The 20,036-nt window shown below is 41.2% G+C and overlaps 2 protein-coding genes across 18 annotated transcripts in view; one reads left to right on the top strand and one right to left on the bottom strand.

Annotated features, from left to right (window-relative positions):
- LOC102269683 (nuclear body protein SP140) overlaps nt 1-13,794 on the bottom strand; it is an 81,228-nt gene extending 67,434 nt beyond the window's left edge. For 10 of the 13 annotated variants that reach the window (XM_070385489.1, XM_070385472.1, XM_070385480.1 and 7 more), the window contains exons 1-2: nt 13,667-13,794; nt 8,974-9,126 (exon numbers count right to left, since the gene is read on the bottom strand). In XM_070385489.1, the coding sequence (XP_070241590.1) occupies nt 8,974-9,005 (32 nt within the window). In that variant the 5' untranslated portion in view covers nt 9,006-9,126; nt 13,667-13,794. Of the gene's footprint in view, nt 1-8,681; nt 8,886-8,973; nt 9,127-9,231; nt 9,417-11,901; nt 12,026-13,666 lie in introns of those variants that run through there. The other 3 variants (XM_070385406.1, XM_070385494.1, XM_070385420.1) reach the window with 3 other exon arrangements.
- The window catches only part of SP110 (SP110 nuclear body protein), a 49,587-nt gene continuing 43,319 nt past the window's right edge, over nt 13,769-20,036 (top strand). For all 5 annotated transcript variants that reach the window (XM_070385525.1, XM_070385521.1, XM_070385505.1 and 2 more), the window contains exons 1-2: nt 13,769-13,900; nt 15,914-16,061. In XM_070385525.1, the coding sequence (XP_070241626.1) occupies nt 15,924-16,061 (138 nt within the window). In that variant the 5' untranslated portion in view covers nt 13,769-13,900; nt 15,914-15,923. The remainder of the gene's footprint in view (nt 13,901-15,913; nt 16,062-20,036) is intronic.

Below are 20,036 nucleotides of genomic sequence, written 5' to 3' on the forward strand. Positions count from 1 at the left end.
TGCTGAGTCATATTGTATTTTTAGTTTTTTGAGGAAGTTCCATATTGTTTTCTACAACGGCTGCACCAATTTACATCAGCAATATAGGAAGGCTCCCTTTTCTCTACATCCCCACCAACATGTGTTATTTGCCTTTTTGATGATAGATACTCAGTGGAGAGTCCACATGGATAAAACTATGCTCTTGTGGAAGGGCCAGAATAGATGGAATCTACTTAGAGAATAATCGAGGGTGTAGTAGAAGAACACCCTGGGCTTAAGGAACACCGGAACCTTAAAGAGCTCACCCTGTGCTACTTACAACTACCGTAAAGAGACTTTCACCCAAACTGTCTTTGGAAAACATTGAAATTTAAAATGATAAAACTTTATAGGAATTTATAATGATATTGTGACGGTTAATTTTAAGTGTCAAACTGGAGGGATTGGGAGGAGAAGACTACTATTTTATGTTAAACTGGTGAAATTTGAGTAAGCAGTTTGCCCTACATAATGTGAGCTGGGCCTCATCCAATCAGTTGAAGGCCTGAATAAAACAAAAAGACCAACCTCCTTGACTAAGAAGGAATTCTCCAGCTGACTCCTTTCAGAGACTCTGCAGGGTCTCTGGGCTGCTGGCCCATAGCAGACTTCGGACTTGCTGGCCTCCATTATTGTGTGAGACAATTCCTTATTAATAGATCTCTCTCTCTTTCCACACACACACACATACACACAATACGGCCTATTGGTTCTGTTTCTCTGAAGAATTCTGACAAATACACATCATCAAAAAAAAAGTTACAAAGAAATAAAAAATAAACTGAGATAATACTACAGAATCTACCACTGAACTGAAAGTCTTCTTAGTTAATAACAAATAGAAGAAATCTCTGGAAGGTATAAGAGAAATAAACCACTCCCATCTGTAACTGCAGAGGCAGGAATGGCATTCCACATCATAACATTAGGTCGAAGACTTTTATCTGATAAAGTTTCAATTAAATGTTGAGAATATGTCGTTCTCTTTGGTCTAATCTAGAGGTGTGTATGAATATTCAAAACTAGGGCAGGGTTGTTCTGTATCTTAACCTGTCTGTGGAAGTGTTATATGCAAAAGAACTATAAGAGCTTCTGGATTTCAGACATAACCACATCTCTGAGAAGTAATTTTAGTACTCGAAAAGCTTTGTAATTCTGATTCTTGCTTGATAAATTGTTTCCCTTGCTGATAATTTCTTAATCCACTTCTTGGTGTTGCTAAAAGGTATATAGACTCATAGGATATTTTTTATCCCACTGTAAGAGGGTCATTGGAATTTCCCATTCTCCAAATACACATCATGATAGAAAAAAATCCATTTCTTCATTGAATTCCTTAAAAAATGAAAAAGACTTCTGGTTAAAGATAGTTGATTGAAAACAAGTGCTTTTCCTCCTCTCTCGCTAGAGAGTCCTATAAAACATTAGTAAAGGAATTAAAGTCATAATGACTAAGATAAAAGGATTAGATGGGATACTTAAACCAAAGTCTGAAAAAGTGGTCAGAACGTTCATCACTATTACTGGTGGTGGATGCTCCCAGGGGTCAGAGAGAGGCCTAGTGTGCCTTAGAGGCCCCTGGGGAGGTAGAGCAGGCAGGGAAGAAGACACAAGAATGAAAACAGAGGGGTTGTTTGAAAGGAGAAAATATAAATCAATGTGCTCCCTTACTCCTCCCTGACCCCGACACAGAACTTCTCCATCTAGGCAAGAGACTAGAGGTTCCTTCTTAAGGAAACTGCAAATGACTCAGGAAAAAAACTTCTTCGCCTTTGGCCATTTGGGATCCACCCAGAAAAGCCACAAGTTTTCAAGCCCATCTCATTAAACGGAGTCCCAAGCTAGCTTATCAGTGCCTTGCCCTTAAGAATGAACAATTACAGACCACAGCCGTTCATGGAAACCAACAGCATGAAAGGGCGGAACCAAGATGATCAGAGAGCAAAAATTACTCCAGCATAAACAGAAATGTTACAGGAAACAGAGTTTCTTTAAAAAACAAAACACACATACGAGACAATATTATGTCCAGGATGCCAAGAAGAAAAGGCCAGAAAATAAGATCATGGGCCTGGAAATTTTAAAAGAGTACTGAATTTTTTTTTTTTTTTTTTTAAAGTTTAACTCAAATGATCATAAAATAAAGACAACAGAATTTTTCCAGAACATAGCTGGAAAAAAATTGTAAAGGAGAAAGGGAAAGCAAATTTGAAACATCTGACTGTCTAAAATAGTTATGCTAGTGTGTAGATTCAGAATTAAAAGGAAATGAGTAAAACATATATGCCCTGTTCAGTCATTCGTGTGTGAAATGTGAAAGAAAAATAGCTGTACCAAGGCTCAGAAAACGCATCACTCGCACGCGCTCTGTGTTGGTCACACAGTCTTCAGTGTTCAATATTCTGTGTGTGTGTGCTTAGTTGCTCAGTCGTGTCCAGCTTTTTGTGACCCCATGGACAGTAGTAGCCTGCCAGTCTCCTCTGTCCATGGAATTCTAGGCAAGATACTGGAATGTGTTGTCACGCCCTCCTCCAGGGGATCTTCCCAACCCAGGGATCGAACCCAGGTCTCCTGCATTGCAGGCGGATTCTGTACCATCAGAGCCACCAGGGAAGCCCTCAAAGTTCTTTCCTTCTGGGCAAAGGTAGGGTTGCACCTTCTTGCCTTCTTGTGCTGATGGGTGTCACTTTGGAGAGGAATTCGGAGCCAGCACGTGAGTCATGCTCACCGTACCTCAGCTTGCTGTGATGGCTGTCATTTCAGATGGTGGCTCTCCACCAGTCGGAGACAGTCCAGGATGAGGAGTCCCTGAAGCAGCCAGGGACCCGTGAGATTTTTAGAACTGTCTGTTCCAAAGGAATGTGCTGTGGTGCTTAGTCGCTCAGTCGTGTCCCATGCTTTGCAACCCTTTGGACTGTAGCCCACCAGGCTCCTTGATCCATGGGATTTTTTTCAGGCAAGAATGCTAGAGTGGGTCAGCATTTCCTCTTCTACGGGATCTTCCCAACCCAGGGATCGAACCTGCATCTCCTATGGCTCTTGTGTTGCAGGCGGATTCTTTACCCGCTAAGCCACTGGGGAAGCTCATTACAATACAATAATCTACTCCAATCTTACTGACACATGGTCTGGGACAAATTATTTGCTGATGTTTATAATAAGAGAATCAGGAAATCAATACCAGCAAGTTCTGTTATACAAGAAGTGGAAGGCATTACTAAAAACAGCTAAAATACTAATGTCTAAAAACTGTAAATTTCATTTGAAAACAGAAAGTACATCTCAAAATTATTTTACAACAGTAATTCTCAAAGTGTGATCTGGGGACCCTGGGGATTTTGTGCAAAACCCTTTCAGGTGTCATCAAAGCCAAAACTATTTTCATATAAGATGTTATTTACCCTTTTTTCTCTCATCCTCTTACAAATGTATAGTAAATTTTTCCAGAGAATACATGGCCAGTGGTATCACAAGAGATTGAATGAAGAAGCAGATAGGAGAATCAAGCTGTTCTCTACAGAATCAGCTATTAGATTTGCAAAAATGTGAACATCGCTAATCTCAACAGTTTATTTTAGAAGACATAGTTATTTTTCATAAAATATGTCATTTATGTTAGCAAGTAATGAGTTCTCACCATCATTATTATTATTAAATGAGTGAGTAAATAAATATATTTAATTGTCCAAAGTTCTACTTTCTCATACAGTAAATATTAATAGGTATAATCTACATGAGCAAAAGCTAATTCTTTGGAATTCCTAATAATATTTCAGAATATAGAGGGTTCAAAAACAAAAAAAATTTCAGAAGACCTATTCTAGAAAGAGAGGATATATATTGCATATAGTAATAAATGCAGTAAACTTACACTAAACTTAGAGTAAACTTAATAAAAAACTTCAGAGTATATTAAAAATTTTAACAAACCAAATATGGGCAAGTTAAAAAACTGTGTTAAATTATTTATTTCAAAGACACTAAACTCAAATGGGCTGGCTTCACATTTGATGTGTTGAATTAGAGAAACATATACTTGAGAATTAATTAGAAATCATAAGGGTAACAAATAGAATGAAAATGAGACTATAAATCTTACAAAAGATAAAAGTAAAGAAAACATACAGTGTTTCTTAAATGGAGAAAATGGAGAAGCATTAGATATTAAAAGTTCCCTCAAAATTTATAAGCAAGAAGATATGCGTCATTTTATGTAGATGAAATTTTCATCTGTCAAAGATACAATTTAGCTGTGATACAACTACCAAAGATACAACAACAACAAAGTGACATTAAAAATGTTAAAAGTAAAAAAATGGGCAAGTGACTAATAGTAAAGAATTGCAAACAAGACAGAGAGCAAAATTCACAATATCTGTATTTTAATAACATTTAAGACTACCAATGGGCAAATCTTTCAAGGTTGTTAAAAATTTTTACTTTAAATTTTCAACTCCACAAGTGTATTTTAAAAGATATATGGGATATAAATTTTTAAAATTGCAAAATATATGTATTAATAACTTGGTCATAAACACAAGAGCATACCAAATATTGGGCCCTGAATTGATCTAAATAAATAATAATAAGGAGATATTAAATAGGTTGCATGTTCTGGCTATAAGATAATATTACAATAGAACCATAATTTTAATATAAAAGTTTTAAGGGAAAAAATCTAAATTGTAGTGGTTTTAAAAGTTCAATTTTTGGTTTCAGTTCTAACAATGCAAAGACCTAAGAAGTCATCACTGACATCCTTACAAAAAGAAAAAAGCTAAACAACCTGAATATCAATGCATTTCATGTACACACAGGAAAACTGAAGTGATAGGGCAAACTGTCACCCCCAAAACTGATTGATAGACAAATCCAGGGAATTACAGATGAAATCAGCTATCTGGAATAGAAGCCACTTAGAGTCATAGACCACAGAAACACTTAAATGGTAAGTTTAAATGGAGACTGAATGTGGATTTACATGAGAATGAGAAACTCCTGGGGACCCAGGGGAAGGGCAATTACCTCAAAATCCAGCTCCTTCTAGGCTTCTATATCATTGGATATAGATTACAGTCTAAAATTACAGTCTAAAAATTACAGTCTAGGAACACAGTTCCTCTACAAGATTGGAATTTAATCATAAGACTAAAGAATGTTTTCTCTGTACCTTACCTCTTCATCAAGAGGGCTCCAGTATAATAATAAGTGAGGATTATACCAGACCACCTGATCTGCCTCTTGAGAAATTTGTATGCAGGTCAGGAAGCAACAGTTAGAACTGGACATGGAACAACAGACTGGTTCCAAATAGGAAAAGGAGTTCATCAAGGCTGTATATTGTCACCCTGTTTATTTAACTTATATGCAGAGTACATCATGAGAAACACTGGACTGGAAGAAACACAAGCTGGAATCAAGATTGCCGGGAGAAATATCAGTAACCTCAGATATGCAGATGACACCACCCTCATGGCAGAAAGTGAAGAGGAACTCAAAAGCCTCTTGATGAAAGTGAAAGTAGAGAGTGAAAAAGTTGGCTTAAAGCTGAACATTCAGAAAACGAAGATCATGGCATCCGGTCCCACCACTTCATGGGAAATAGATGGGGAAACAGTGGAAACAGTGTCAGACTTTATTTTTCTGGGCTCCAAAATCACTGCAGATGGTGACTGCAGCCATGAAATTAAAAGATGCTTACTCCTTGGAAGGAAAGCTATGACCAACCTAGATAGCATATTAAAAAGCAGAGACATTACTTTGCCAACAAAGGTCCATCTAGTCAAGGCTATGGTTTTTCCTGTGGTCATGTATGGATGTGAGAGTTGGACTGTGAAGAAGGCTGAGCGCCAAAGAATTGATGCTTTTGAACTGTGGTGTTGGAGAAGACTCTTGAGAGTCCCTTGGACTGCAAGGAGATCAGCCATTCTGAAGGAGATCAGCTCTGGGATTTCTTTGGAAGGAATGATGCTAAAGCTGAAACTCTAGTACTTTGGCCACCTCATGCAAAGAGTTGACTCATTGGAAAAGACTCTGATGCTGGGAGGGATTGGGGGCAAGAGGAGAAGGGGACAACAGAGGATGAGATGGCTGGATGGCATCACTGACTCGATGGACGTGAGTCTGAGTGAACTCTGGGAGTTGGTGATGGACAGGGAGGGCTGGCGTGCTGCAATTCATGGGGTTGCAAAGAGTCGGACACGACTGAGCGACTGATCTGATCTGATAGCTGAAAGAGCTGAAAGGCTCTATTTAATAAATTCTTAGGGAAATACAAAGAAAATAGGAGAGACAAAATATGTTAATGTATAGCACCAAACAAGAAGCAATATAGCTTAATTCAGAGTAGATACGGTTAGTTGTAAATATATATTGCAAACTCTAGGGAAACCAATAAAATGTTCTAAAAGAAGTATATTTGACAGACTAAGAGACAAGAGAAAATAAAATCACAAAATGCTCTATAAAATGTTCAATTAAACAAACAGGCAGAAAAAGAAAGGGGAAAAAATGGAAGCAAATAAGCACAATGAATAAAAACCAGTTACAAACATGATAGATTTTAATCCAACCACAGGAATAATCACTTTAAATATGAATGGTCTAAATACACCGATTAAAAGACAGAGATTGACAGAGTGAAAAAGTGACACCCAACTATATATTGTCTTTGAGAAAGGAATCTTAAACATAAAACACAGATGGGTTAAAAGTGAAGGGATGAAGAAATGCCATGCCAGCATTAATCCCAGGAAAGTGGTATTAGCTATACTAATTTCAGAGAAAACCTCAAGTAAGGAAAATTTCAGAGACAAAGGAAAGTATTGTATAAAGAGCAAATTTCTCCAAGAAGAGTTAGTAATCCTTAATGTGTACGCAACTCATCTAAGTAGCATCAAAATACGAGACAAAATTTGATAGAACTACAAGAAGAAATAGACAAATCCACTTCTGTTGTTGGAGAGTTCAATTCCCCTCTTTTAGTAATTGATAGAACAAGGAGGCAGAAAGTAAGTAAAAATATAGTTGACCTGAACAGCACCACCAATCTGATTTACTTGACACTTAAAGACTATTTATTCTACAGTGACAAAATATACACACCACTCATGCTCACCTGAAATATTTACTAAAAGGCACCACATTCTGAGCTGTAAAACTTATCTTAACAAATTAAAAGGAAAATAAATCAGAAAAAATTATATTCTCAGACAGCAATAAAAGTAGAAATAACCTGTAGAAAATATAAAAGTAGAAATATACCTGTGTATTTTGAAAATTTCAGAATACTTAAAGACAAAACAGCCTCTTTCTAGAATTAAAGAAGTCTCCAGGGAAATTTAAAATTATTTAGAACAAAATTAAAATGAAAACACACTTTCACAAAAGTTACAGAATGCAGCACAAAGGTGCTTAGAGAAACATGTGTGGTGTTAAAATGCATATTAGAAGAAAGATCTAAATCAATAACACAAGCTTCCATCTGAAGAAACTAGAGAAAGAGGAGAAATTTAAGCCTACGTCAAGCAGAAGAAATCATAAAAATCAGGTAATAATTAATAACACTGAAACAGGAAAGCAGAAAAAAACCAATGAAACCAGAAGCTAATTTTTTTAAATTGATAAACTTCTATCTAGACTAATAAAGAAAATGATGGCAGAAATTACCAATATCAAAAACAAAACAGGGCTCATCACTATTAACCCTGTGAACATTGAAAGGATAATAAAGAAATAATACTACAGATTACGCTGTCCCTACAAATTTGATAAAATGGGCAAACCTTGAAACAAACTGCCGAAGCTCACACAAAGAGATAGCTCATCTGAACAGGTCTGTATCTATTAAAGGAACTGAATCAATAAATAATAGCCTTCCAAAAAAGAAAGCACCAGGCCCAGATGGTATCACTAGTGAATTCTACCAAACCACTTCAACTATAACCTCTTCCAGAAAATAGAAGCAGATGTACCCCCTCCTAGCTCATTCTGTGAGATCAGCATTACCCCACCTCAGAGCTTTTCTTTTCCTGCCTGGAAGCCAAAGGCTAGTTGGACTTCAAGCTCCACTGGCTCATTCTCCCATCTCTCAGGAGCAAGTGGGAGCAGGGATGCAGTCAGCCTCCAGGAGAAAGGGCGCTGGGCACTAAGGACCTGGCAGGCTGCACCACAGCAGGTAGAAATGCTGGGGCCCAGCTAGTGCCAGAAATAGCCCCCAGCTTGGCAGCCCAGGTTAGAGGAGTTATGATACACTTTTACATTGCTGAAATTGTTTACCACTAAAAATAGATTGATGGTTGACAATAAGTCTTCTCTTTTTCAAAGACAATTTCCCTCTTTCTCTAGCCCGATGTGTAAAACCTCCCAGAAGAGAAAAGACAGCTGCTCCCTCCCTGCCTGTTTGCATTCATTCGTGTTGAGCCCCATCTACTTTCAGTTCCTCCTAGCGAGTTCCTGAGTTGACTCTCAGACTCAGGGCTCTGACAAAACTGGGACCCCTCACTACCCAGAAACCGCGCAACATTTTTAACAACAGTTGGGCCATCAATTTGGATGTTAATTTTTCTAAAAAGATGCTTCCTGGACAGAATTGTCTTTGGAGGTAGGGATGGAGAAGGCACTGGGGGGAATGAGAGGGCTCAGAGGGCATGAGGACTCACCCAACCTTGCTGCAAGCCTCCGAGGGGCCAGGGAGTTCCAACAGGGCCCACCCAGCTTCATGGCAGTTACAGGGAAATAAGAAGGGGGCATCAGTCAAGGTGTCCTTCAGCTTTCCCCACGGCTAATCCACCGCCATTTGTGAAATCGCCTCCACTCATTAACTGATTGATTTGTCATCTCATTCTGTTTATGCCTGCAGGCTGAGACCGGGTAGGCAGAAACGACGAGCACGGGCGCCAGGACATGCTCTCTCCTTAGGAGAGGCGCAGGACACAGGAGGCCAGGACTAACCTGCAGTTAGAGGGGCTGCCTGCACTTGCCATCTTCTTCTTAGACCATGGAGCCAGCCCCAGATCACTCTTGCTTAGATTTTCATTGCCTCTGTCCTTTCCCGGAGCTGTGACGAGAAAGTCTGCCCATCTATCAGCCCCTTGGGTGCGGCACCTAAAGGATAAAAGCAAAGTGAAACAGCTGAACTGGGTGCCTTCAACACGCTGGTCTTTCCTCCTCCCAGTCTCAGCCCCCAGGGAGGAGGAACAGAGCACCCACAGAAGAGAGGGAACGCCTCGCTCCTGCAAAGAGGAGAGGGCAGGAAGACTCCTTGAACTCAAACAGATCAGACACGTTTTGAGGTGAAGTGGCACAGTGCTGACTAGGAGGAAGAAACCACGTTTGCTCCTGCCCCCTGCCAAGGTGGCTGTGAGAAGCAAAAAAAGGAAAGTCAGATATTTCAGATTTTCTCATACGCCATACGCCCATGGGCTGACCCGGCACAGTCGTGAGCCTGGATTGGATGAATCAGACCCAGTATTCAGATCCAATATTCAGACCCAGGACTGGAGAGAACCGAAATGCTGGAGAAAATATTCTTCAAAATTTCTGGAAAGCAGCCAGAGGCCAAAAAGATCTCTCCCAACTCCTGCAACCAGAAGGAAGAGCTAAGTTTGGGCAGAGAAGCCTGATGTGCAATTCTAAGTTTTCTTGAATCTATGGGCACTTTTCAAATGCAGCCAGGAGTGCTTAGGAAAAAAATTGAGCTTCAACTAGTCTCTGAAATCTCAAAGTGACAGGCTTTTCATTGGATGGGAGCAGGGTTTAGAACTAAGACTCCCTACATCTTAAAGGACAAAGTGATGATGCTAGCAACAAGTGTGTTACATTTATGTTTATACATCATTTTTTCATTTATAGCCAGCTCTCATTTTGTAAAGGATTTGGAGCAACTTTGGAAAAGTTTGATGGAGCTAGTGGTAAAGAACCCACCTGCCAATGCAGGAGACATAAGAGAAGCTGGTTCCATCCCTGGGTCTGGAAGCTAATTCCATCCCTGGGTCTGGAGGAGGGCATGGCAACCCACTCCAGTTATTCTTGCCTGGAGAATCTCACAGACAGAGGAGCCCAACAGGGTCTCAAAGAGTCAGGCAGGATTGAAGCGACTTAACAGGCACTCAGGAAAAGCACACTACATCAGCGTAAAGTTGAAAGATAAAGGAACAGGGGCAAAGCACAGATAAATAAGTAAAACCAGACGAATAGAAATCCAGGCAGGACAATGGGGCAAAGATAGAGGTGAATGGCAGTCAAGGTGTCTGTAGATTCCAGGGTCTTGGTGAGAGTCATGGGCCAAAGTAGGTGAGAACTGGGAACCTCCAAGTAGTGTTTCCGAAGTATGTCTCACTGAATCCCAGTGCTTCTGGCTCACTATAGGTATGCTCGAAAATCTGCATAAATATGTTTTCCAAGTATAGGGGGCAGAAGATTTCTACCTCTCTACCCTCGTCTGTTCTCTTTCCCCCAATCAGGTGCCAGGACGTGATGAGCCCAGTGGGCAGGGTCTGTGTGCCTACCAGGTGCTGACATACCTGGGACTGCCCACCTCTCTCTCTCCCTCACTTTGTTGGGAAAGAGGCTAGTAAACTCTGCCTCTGTCGGGCATCGTTGTCCTTGGTTTTTGAACTCCATTGGGCACAGTGGCCCCAATAAAGTCGGACACAGACTAGAGCAGCTGGCATAAATATGCCGTCTTTTTTGCTTATAAGCACAGGGTCTTTGGTGTTCCTCAGCTGATGGTAGTAAGATTAGGGCTTAGGGGGTATTTCTGCCAAATTTACAAGAAAATTTAACTTGGCAATATTCTGCATTAGCCAGATAATGATAGGAACTTTAGCTTCTGTTTTCCCACTGCCAGTTTTCCTCTGTGTTCACTAGGGAATCAGTGTCTCTAGGATAAGATCAGGGATGTCTGGTGCAAGCCCACTGATGACCATCAGATGGTCCCTGGCTCATAAGGGAGGGGTAGCGTTGTCTCCTTCTTCTTCCATATGACCTGGGGGATGAGGAGATTATGACCTGCCTTCTTGCTCTTTTCTCCCACCCAGACTTAGGTCAAGTAGGTGATAATCTTTGAAGGCAAGTTAATACTTTCTTTCTCCCTGAAAAAATGTCTCTCCGTTTTGTTAAGTGTGCTAAGATCTGACATTTGGAATAGGTGTGTGAATTGCAGAGTCCTGATCACAATCCAATGTTATTAGTTAATTTGCTATTAACTTACCGACGTCTATTCATCTTTGAACACTATTGGTTTATTTATTTATGTTTTTTTTTATTATTTATTTATGTCTAATTAGGTCAGATAACCCATCTCAGATTGATGACATTTCTGTGAAGATCTGTTGCCCACAATTCACTCTCTGCTACCAGCTTTTTGGGTGTCTCAGTGGTAAAGAATCTGACTGTCAAGCAGGAGACATGGGTTTGATCCCTGGATCAGGAGGATCCCCTGAAGTAAGAAATGGCAACCCACTCCAGTATTCTTGCCTGGGAAACCCCATGTACAGAGGAACCTGGTGGACTATAGTCTATGGGTTCAAAAAAGAGTCAGACATGACTTGGCAACTCAAAAGCAACAACCAACTTTTTAATTAGTTGGGATGTGGGGGTACAATTAACCAAAACTGACTCAGACTAACTCAGGCAGAAAATCAATTTCTTAGAAGTATATTGGGTAGCTCAAAGAATTTATAAGAAGGCTGGAGGACTGGAATAAGAAAATAGGCAGTCTAGGCAGTAAGATCCCCAGCCCAGGCCATGTATGTGGCCACTGATTTGACAAATATATTCTTTCCATTCTGATTAAAAAGGGGGATCAGAAACTTTTTATTCTCACAGGACAGATAAGATGATTCATTCACAGCTTTTCTTGAAGTTATATTAACTCACCTGTCCTTTGTTATAACACAGTCAAAACAGATCTGGATCACCTGGGCCTCTTAAAGAACATTACACAGATCGATTATCTTGGTGACATGGTGGTGATCAGATGGGATGAGGTGGGGCCACACACCTAAAGAGGAAAAAAATTGCTGGCCCTTCAACAACAAGGATGAATCTCAAAAGCACTGTGATTCAAAAGAAGCCAGACATACAAAGGTGCATACTGGGTGTTTCCATTTATGTAAAACTTTAATACAAGCAGAACAAATCTATAGTCAATAGAAAAAGTAGATCAGTGATTACCTGATGCTGGGGTCGGAGAGGAGGGAACTTTCTGGGGTGATAGAATTGGTCTGTATCTTAATTGTGGTTGTAACTCTATTTGTAAACACTCATCATATGCACACCAACAATGGATGTATTTTACACTTCAATAAAATTGAGCTCTTGCCCATGTAGGTTAACCTTGGTTTCAAGGATTCTTAGACCTTAGAACTGTGTTTCCCATTTGTTTTGTTTTCTTTTTTCTGAGGGATAGGACACCATATGTGTCCTGGTAGGGGAACCCATGGACTGAATACATTTGAGCATCAGTGATTTCAGTTCAGTTCAGTTCAGTTCAGTCGCTCAGTGGTGTCCGACTCTTTGCGACCCCATGAACCGCAGCACACCAGGCCTCCCTGTCCATCACCAACTCCTCAAGTTTACTCAAACTCATGTCCATTGAGTCAGTGATGCCATCCAACCATCTCATCCTCTGTCATCCCTTCTCCTCCCGCCTTCAATTTTTCCCTCAAGGTCTTTTCAAATGAGTCAGCTCTTTGCATCAGGTGGCCAAAGTATTGGGGTTTCAGCTTCAACATCAGTCCTTCCAATGAACACCCAGGACTGATTTCCTTTAGGATAGACTGGTTGAATCTCCTTGCAGTCCAAGGGACTCTCAAGAGTCTTCTCCAACACCATAGTTCAAAAGCATCAATTCTTTGGTGCTCAGCTTTCTTTATAGTCCAACTCTTACATCCATACATGACTATTGGAAAAATTATAGCCTTGACTAGATGGACTTTTGTTGGCAAAGTAATGTCTCTGCTTTTTAATATGCTGTCTAGGTTGGTCATAACTTTTCTCCCAAGGAGTAAGCAGTGATTTAAAGAAAGTTAAACAGATTCCCACATTAAAGGATTTCTCACAGACCCTACACAACATTGCATATTAGAAATCTTTAACGGGCTGTACAGAGGGGGCATTCCCTGCCTCCCTGGAGGCATCTCCTGGCCCCGACTCTGCCCTAGATCTGGGTTACACACGCTCCCAGCTCCCACCTGCCAGCCTGTTCAAAGACACTTTGGTGCCTGGAGGTCTGCCTGCCACCGCATGATTTCAGTTCATGTTCAGGCTGCCTTTGATTTCAATTTTCTTAGGTAGTAATTTTATCCTGACAAAGTACGGGCATTTCTGAGTCACCTCACCTCTGCTTTGTTTTTTTCCCTTAAATTTGATAATCTCTAGTAAATTTATTCAGTTGTGTCACGATCACCACAATTCAGTTTGGGTACATCTTCATTACTCCAAAAAGTATAGAAGGAAGAGGAGTCCTGGGGAAATATAGAGGTGGGTAGGGAGGCAAACAGACGGCAGATTCCCAGTTCCTGGGGACCCTGGGGCTGACCCCTGGGCCTCCTCCCCTCTGTACCCCCCTCCCAGGATGGTACCGATAAGCAGCAATCCTCGCAATCCCCCTCCCCAGCCCCGACACGCCCGGGAATCTCACCAGTTTCCGGAGGTAGAGGGAGGCTGCGGACACCGAGGCAGCTCCGCAGGATCAGCCCGAGTACTTTCACTTTCCTTTCCTGGAAGCCAGGCCCTCCTCGTGTGTAGCAAAGCAGAGACTTCCTGTTTTGCCGACTGGTATCTCTCTGCCCTTTTCTCAGTCTCCCAGGAGCCACCCCAGACCAGCCCCTGGATCTGGAAGGGGGCACGAACACGTAGCCATCTCAGCATCCAGGTGGGTTTTCGTCTAGTCTGCTTTATTCACTTTGGATGATTGGCTTTTACCGTTCATGTCCTGGCAGCAGCTGCAGCTGCTGCATAAAACTAAACAATTTCAACTGTGACTGTCTTTCTTTGTAAAATAGTATTTTCCAAAGAGTCAGAGAGGGGACTGTGGGGTTTAAGAGGAGACAGTTAAAAAGAAGACAAATGATGAGGGGAAGCAAACACAGCTCAATCCTTTATTCCCTAAATTCTAGTTTGTTTTTGTGGTTGGAACTCAAGTTTTGCTCTCCATTGTCCATGAAGGGTGATCCTGCACTCTGCCCCCAACGGGCAGCTCATTCATTATTCACAAGCGACTAGAAGTAGCTGGGAAGCAAGTGGGAAAGAGAAACTCAAGAGAGGATATTTCATTTCTGCTCTAGTGTATTGACTTTTCAATACTTTTTCTTGAAGCACATTCATGATTATTTTCTTGAAATAAATTCCCAGGAATGGAATTTAGGACTCAAGGGGGTATATATTTTAGGGTATTTGGTACTGGTTACTAAATTAATCTCCAGAATGTTGGGACCTGTTTGTATCTGGACCAGGAGTGTCTGTGATTATTGCTTTTATTTGTATCTTGACCAACTTGACAGGCAAAAGTTACCAAGTTGTCTTTGCTCACACGGCTCTGATTACTATAGAGTTACCATGTTTTTTACATATTTATTGTGCATTAGACTCAGTTGTCTGTATATGTCTTTTGTCTTGTTTTTCCCTTACTGGATGTTTGTCTTTGCTCATTCATTTTTAAGACCCTTTTACATAATATGCACCTGAATACTCATCTATGAGATGCCTGCCATATCTTGCACTAGTGAGAAATGGGACCTTGGTCAGATGAGTTCTGCTTGGCCACCAAATACTTTATGCTAGTTATTTAACCTCTCTGTGCCTCAAGTGCTTCCTTGGCAATCACAACAGATGAAGAGTGAGGAATATGATGGATGTTCTGTTCTGAATGATGTGGTATAGTTAGTCATTCAGGCCCCCTTCCTCGTCTCAGCAAGTGGTCGTTCTGGTGCTTTCTGGCTCTCTGCTGATCTTTGCAATATCCTTCCCCTACGCAGATGGTGAACAGTTAGTTAGTTCCTTTCCCACTGGTTCTCTATCTTCTAGGATTTCTTCACATTATCCTGATAGCATCTTCTCTTATTTTCTAGTACTGTTGTGATGATTGTTTTTTGCAACATATATTTTTTTTCTGTTAAACTTAACATATTTGGGAATGAGGAGAAAGCGACAGGGGAGCTCAATCTGCCGCTAGGATTAAATACCTAGAAAATCATTGAGCAGGCATGCTCAGTCGTGTCCAACTCTGCGACCCCATGGACTACAACCCACCAGGCTCCTCTATCCATGGAATTTTCCAGGCAAGAATACTGGAGTGGGTTGCCATTTCCTACTCCAGGGGATCTTCCCGACCCAGGGATTGAACTTGAATCTCCTGTGTCTCCATAATTACAGTTCAATTTTCTCTTCGATACAAAGTTGGAAAAAAAGATCTGTGTTCATTTTGTGTTTTTTTTTTTTAATCTCTAGGTGATTGAATTTTTTGTTACTGCTTCCCTTTTCTCAACAATTTGTCAAGAATATCAAAGCTGCATTTTCTTCCTATTGTAACTTATTGATATTTTGCATGGCCTATAAATGGTCAACTATTGTGATGTCCCACGGCCATGTCTGTTCTGAGATGTGAAATGGACACAGGAAGCACTCGGTACATAGTGGCTCTGTTTATTACCAGCTGCCCCTTCGGGATTCCTGCGTCACATTGTGGGTCACCTTGCCCTCTGTGTTGCTGAGCACTGTCACTGCTTCCTAAGCCCATGAGTCTTTTCAGCAGAGGTGGCTTTGTGGACCGCTAAAGGATGCCTTTGGGACCAGAATGCCTGTCTCCAGATGCCTGTGCAACACAGAGAGTGGCTCCCCTAACTCTGCAAAATCTTTATTCTCCTTTCTTCTTGTGCCCCTTTTGTAGGAGAGACACCATGACCAGGGCCTTGGAAAAGGCTCTTCTTCAGCATTTTATACAACAGAAGCTGGAGATCGCTTATGCCATCAACAAGCCATTTCCCTTCTTTGAAGGCCTCCGAGACAACTTCTTCATCACTGAGAGACTGTACAGGGTGAGTCACTTGGTGCTTTGCCATGGCAACCCACCCCGACCAAGAACGCCCGACCACCGAGGTCTCAAACCACAACACTCCAGAGCTTCTAGATTTGAAAGTTCCAGACTAAAATGGTCGTTACCAGGGAGAGAAGGTGTCCAAGGTAGGGGACTTCAAACTCAGTTCAGTTCAGTTGCTGAGTCGTGTCCGACTCTTTGCGACCCCATGAATTGCAGCACGCCAGGCCTTGTCCATCACCAACTCCCGGAGCCTTCTTCACAGTCCAACTCTCACATCCATACATGACCACTGGAAAAACCATAGCCTTGACTAGATGGACCTTTGTTGGCAAAGTAATGTCTCTGCTTTTGAATATGCTATCTAGGTTGGTCATAACTTTCCTTCCAAGGAGTAACCGTCTTTTAATTTCATGGCTGCAGTCACCATCTGCAGTGATTTTGGAGCCCCCAAAAATAAAGTCTGACACTGTTTCCACTGTTTCATCATCTATTTCCCATGAAGTGATGGGACCAGATGCCATTATCTTCGTTTTCTGAATGTTGAGTTTTAAGACAACTTTTTCACTCTACTCTTTCACCTTCATCAAGACGCTTTTGAGTTCCTCTTCACTTTCTGCCATAAGGGTGGTGTCATCTGCATATCTGAGGTTATTGATATTTCTCCCAGCAATCTTGATTCCAGCTTGTGCTTCTTCCAGTCCAGCGTTTCTTGTGATGTACTCTGCATATAAGTTAAATAAGCAGGGTGACAATATACAGCCTTGATGTACTCCTTTTCCTATTTGGAACCAGTCTGTTGTTCCATGTCCAGTTCTAACTGTTGTTTCCTGACCTGCATACAAATTTCTCAAGAGGCAGGTCAGGTGGTCTGGCATGCCCATCTCTTTCAGAATTTTCCACAGTTTATTTTGATCCACACAGTCAAAGGCTTTGGCATGGTCAATAAAGCAGAAATAGATGTTTTTCTGGAACTCTCTTGCTTTTTCCGTGATCCAGTGGAGGCTGGCAATTTGATCTCTGGTTCCTCTGCCTGTTCTAAAACCAGCTTGAACATCTGGAAGTTCATGGTTCATGTATTGCTGAAGCCTGGCTTGGAGAATTTTGAGCATTACTTTACTAGCGTGTGAGATGAGTGCAATTGTGTGGTATTTTGAGCATTCTTTGGCATTGCCTTTCTTTGGGATTGGAATAAAAACTGACCTTTTCCAGTCCTGCGGCCACTGCTGAGTTTTCCAAATTTGCTGGCATATTGAGTGCAGCACTTCCACAGCATCATCTTTCAGGATTTGAAATAGCTCAACTGGAATCCCATCACCTCCACTAGCTTTGTTCCTAGTGATGCTTTCTAAGGCCCACTTGATTTCACATTCCAGGATGTCTGGCTCTAGGTCAGTGATCACATCATCATGATTATCTGGGTCATGAAGATCTTTTCTGTACAGTTCTTCTGTGTATTCTTGCCAGCTCTTCTTAATATCTTCTGCTTCTGTTAGGTCCATACCATTTCTATCCTTTATCGAGCCCTTCCTTGCATGAAATGTTCCCTTGGTATCTCTAATTTTCTTGAAGAGATCTCTAGTCTTTCCCATTCTGTTGTTTTCCTCTATTTCTTTGCATTGATCGCTGAAGAAGGCTTTCTTATCTCTTCTTGCTATTCTTTGGAACTCTGCATTCAGACGCTTATATCTTTCCTTTTCTCCTTTGCTTTTTGCTTCTCTTCTTTTCACAGCTATTTGTAAGGCCTCCCCAGACAGCCATTTTGCTTTTTTGCATTTCTTTCCCATGGGGATGGTCTTAATCCCTGTCTCCTGTACAATGTCACATACCTTAGTCCATAGTTCATCAAGCACTCTATCTATCAGATCTAGTCCCTTAAATCTATTTCTCACTTCTGCTGTATAATCATAAGGGATTTGATTTAGGTCATACCTGAATGGTCTAGTGGTTTTCCCTACTTTCTTCAATTTAAGTCTGAATATGGCAATAAGGAGTTCATGATCTGAGCCACAGTCAGCTCCTGGTCTTGTTTTTGTTGACTGTATAGAGCTTCTCCATCTTTGGCTGCAAAGAATATAATCAATCTGATTTCAGTGTTGACCATCTGGTGATGTCCATGTGTAGAGTCTTCTCTTGTGTTGTTGGGAGAGGGTGTTTGTTATGACCAGTGCATTTTCTTGGCAAAACTCTATTAGTCTTTGCCCTGCTTCATTCCGTATTCCCAGGCCAAATTTGCCTGTTACTCCAGGTGTTTCTTGACTTCCTACTTTTGCATTCCAGTCCCCTATGATGAAAAGGACATCTTTTTTGGGTGTTAGTTCTAAAAGGTCTTGTAGGTCTTCATAAACCGTTCAGCTTGAGCTTCTTCAGCGTTACTGGTTGGGGCATAGACTTGGATTACTGTGATGTTGAATGGTTTGCCTTGGAAATGAACAGAAATCATTCTGTTGTTTTTGAGATTGCATCCAAGTACTGTATTTTGAACTCTTTTGTTGACCATGATGGCTACTCCATTTCTTCTGAGGGATTCCTGCCCACAGTAGTAGATATAATGGTCATCTGAATTAAATTCACCCATTCAATTCCATTTTAGTTCGCTGATTCCTAGAATGTCGATGTTCACTCTTGCCATCTCTTGTTTGTCCACTTCCAATTTGCCTTGATTCATGGACCTGACATTCCAGGTTCCTATGCAATATTGCTCTTTATAGCATCGAACCTTGCTTCTATCACCAGTCACATCCACAACTGGGTATTGTTTTTGTTTTGGCTCCATCCCTTCATTCTTTCTGGAGTTATTTCTCCACTGATCTCCAGTAGCATATTGGGCACCTCCTGACCTGGGGAGTTAGTTCCTCTTTCAGTATCCTATCATTTTGCCTTTTCATACTGTTCATGGGGTTCTCAAGGCAAGAATACTGAAGTGGTTTGCCATTCCCTTCTCCAGTGGACCACATTCTGTCAAACTAGATGGCTTAAAACAAAGAAATATGTTCTCTCACAGTTCTGAGGTCCAGAAGTCCAAAATCAAGGTGTTGTCAGAGTTGGTTCCTTCTCAAGACTCTGAGGGACAATCCATTCCCTGAATTCCTCTGTCCTCTCCTACTGCCGGCACTCCAAGGTGAATCTGGCTTATAGAAACTTCGCTTCACACGTTCTTTCCATTTCTACCCTGCCTTCTCTACTGTGCCTCTCCCTTTTTCTTCTCTTACAAGGACACTTTGTCACTGTGATTTAGGGCCCACCATAATCCAGGATGGTCTCATTTTAAGATTCTTAATTATACCTGCAAAACCCTTTATCCAAACACGGTCTCGTTCACAGGTTTCAAGCAGACATATCTTTGGATAGGAGGCATCATTCAATCCATAAAAGTTTCTCACTCAAAGTCCATTCTGATGTGAAGCAAGGCAGACAGTGGGAGATATGGTTATGTGGACAAAGTGAGATTCTTTTCATACAATTTGGTTGCTTAAAGCATTTCCTGAGCCCCTAGAGTCTGAGCCCCAGAAAAGTGCTAGCAGTGGTGGGACAATCTTCCCCCAGTCTTGGCCCAGTTGGATCCAACCCCTTTTCAGATCATGATCAGGGTGTCACTGATAGCTTACAATGAATGATGTTGGATTTGTCATCTCCAAAGAAGGAGATTTAGCTTCAGGACCAGGCACCAGGCTTGATCCCTCAAGAGCTTTTGTGTAGCAGAGTTTTATTAAAGTGAAAAAGAACAAAGAAAGCTTCTGACACAGACTTCTGAAGGGGGACGAAGAGTGCCCGGTCCACGACTCTTATCAAGGCCTTATATACTTTTACCAGACCCACTCCTACAACATGTATCTTAGATTAACAAAATTAGAACTAACAGTGGAAAGGTCTTACCAGACCCACTCCCACAACATACAGTCTTAAGATAACAAGATAAGTCAGAAGGTTCCTTTTAAGAAGGAGAAACATAAGAATGAAACTAGAACACTTTCTA

This window comes from Bos mutus, chromosome 2 (assembly GCF_027580195.1).
Source record: "Bos mutus isolate GX-2022 chromosome 2, NWIPB_WYAK_1.1, whole genome shotgun sequence".
Taxonomy (NCBI): Eukaryota; Metazoa; Chordata; class Mammalia; order Artiodactyla; family Bovidae; genus Bos; species Bos mutus.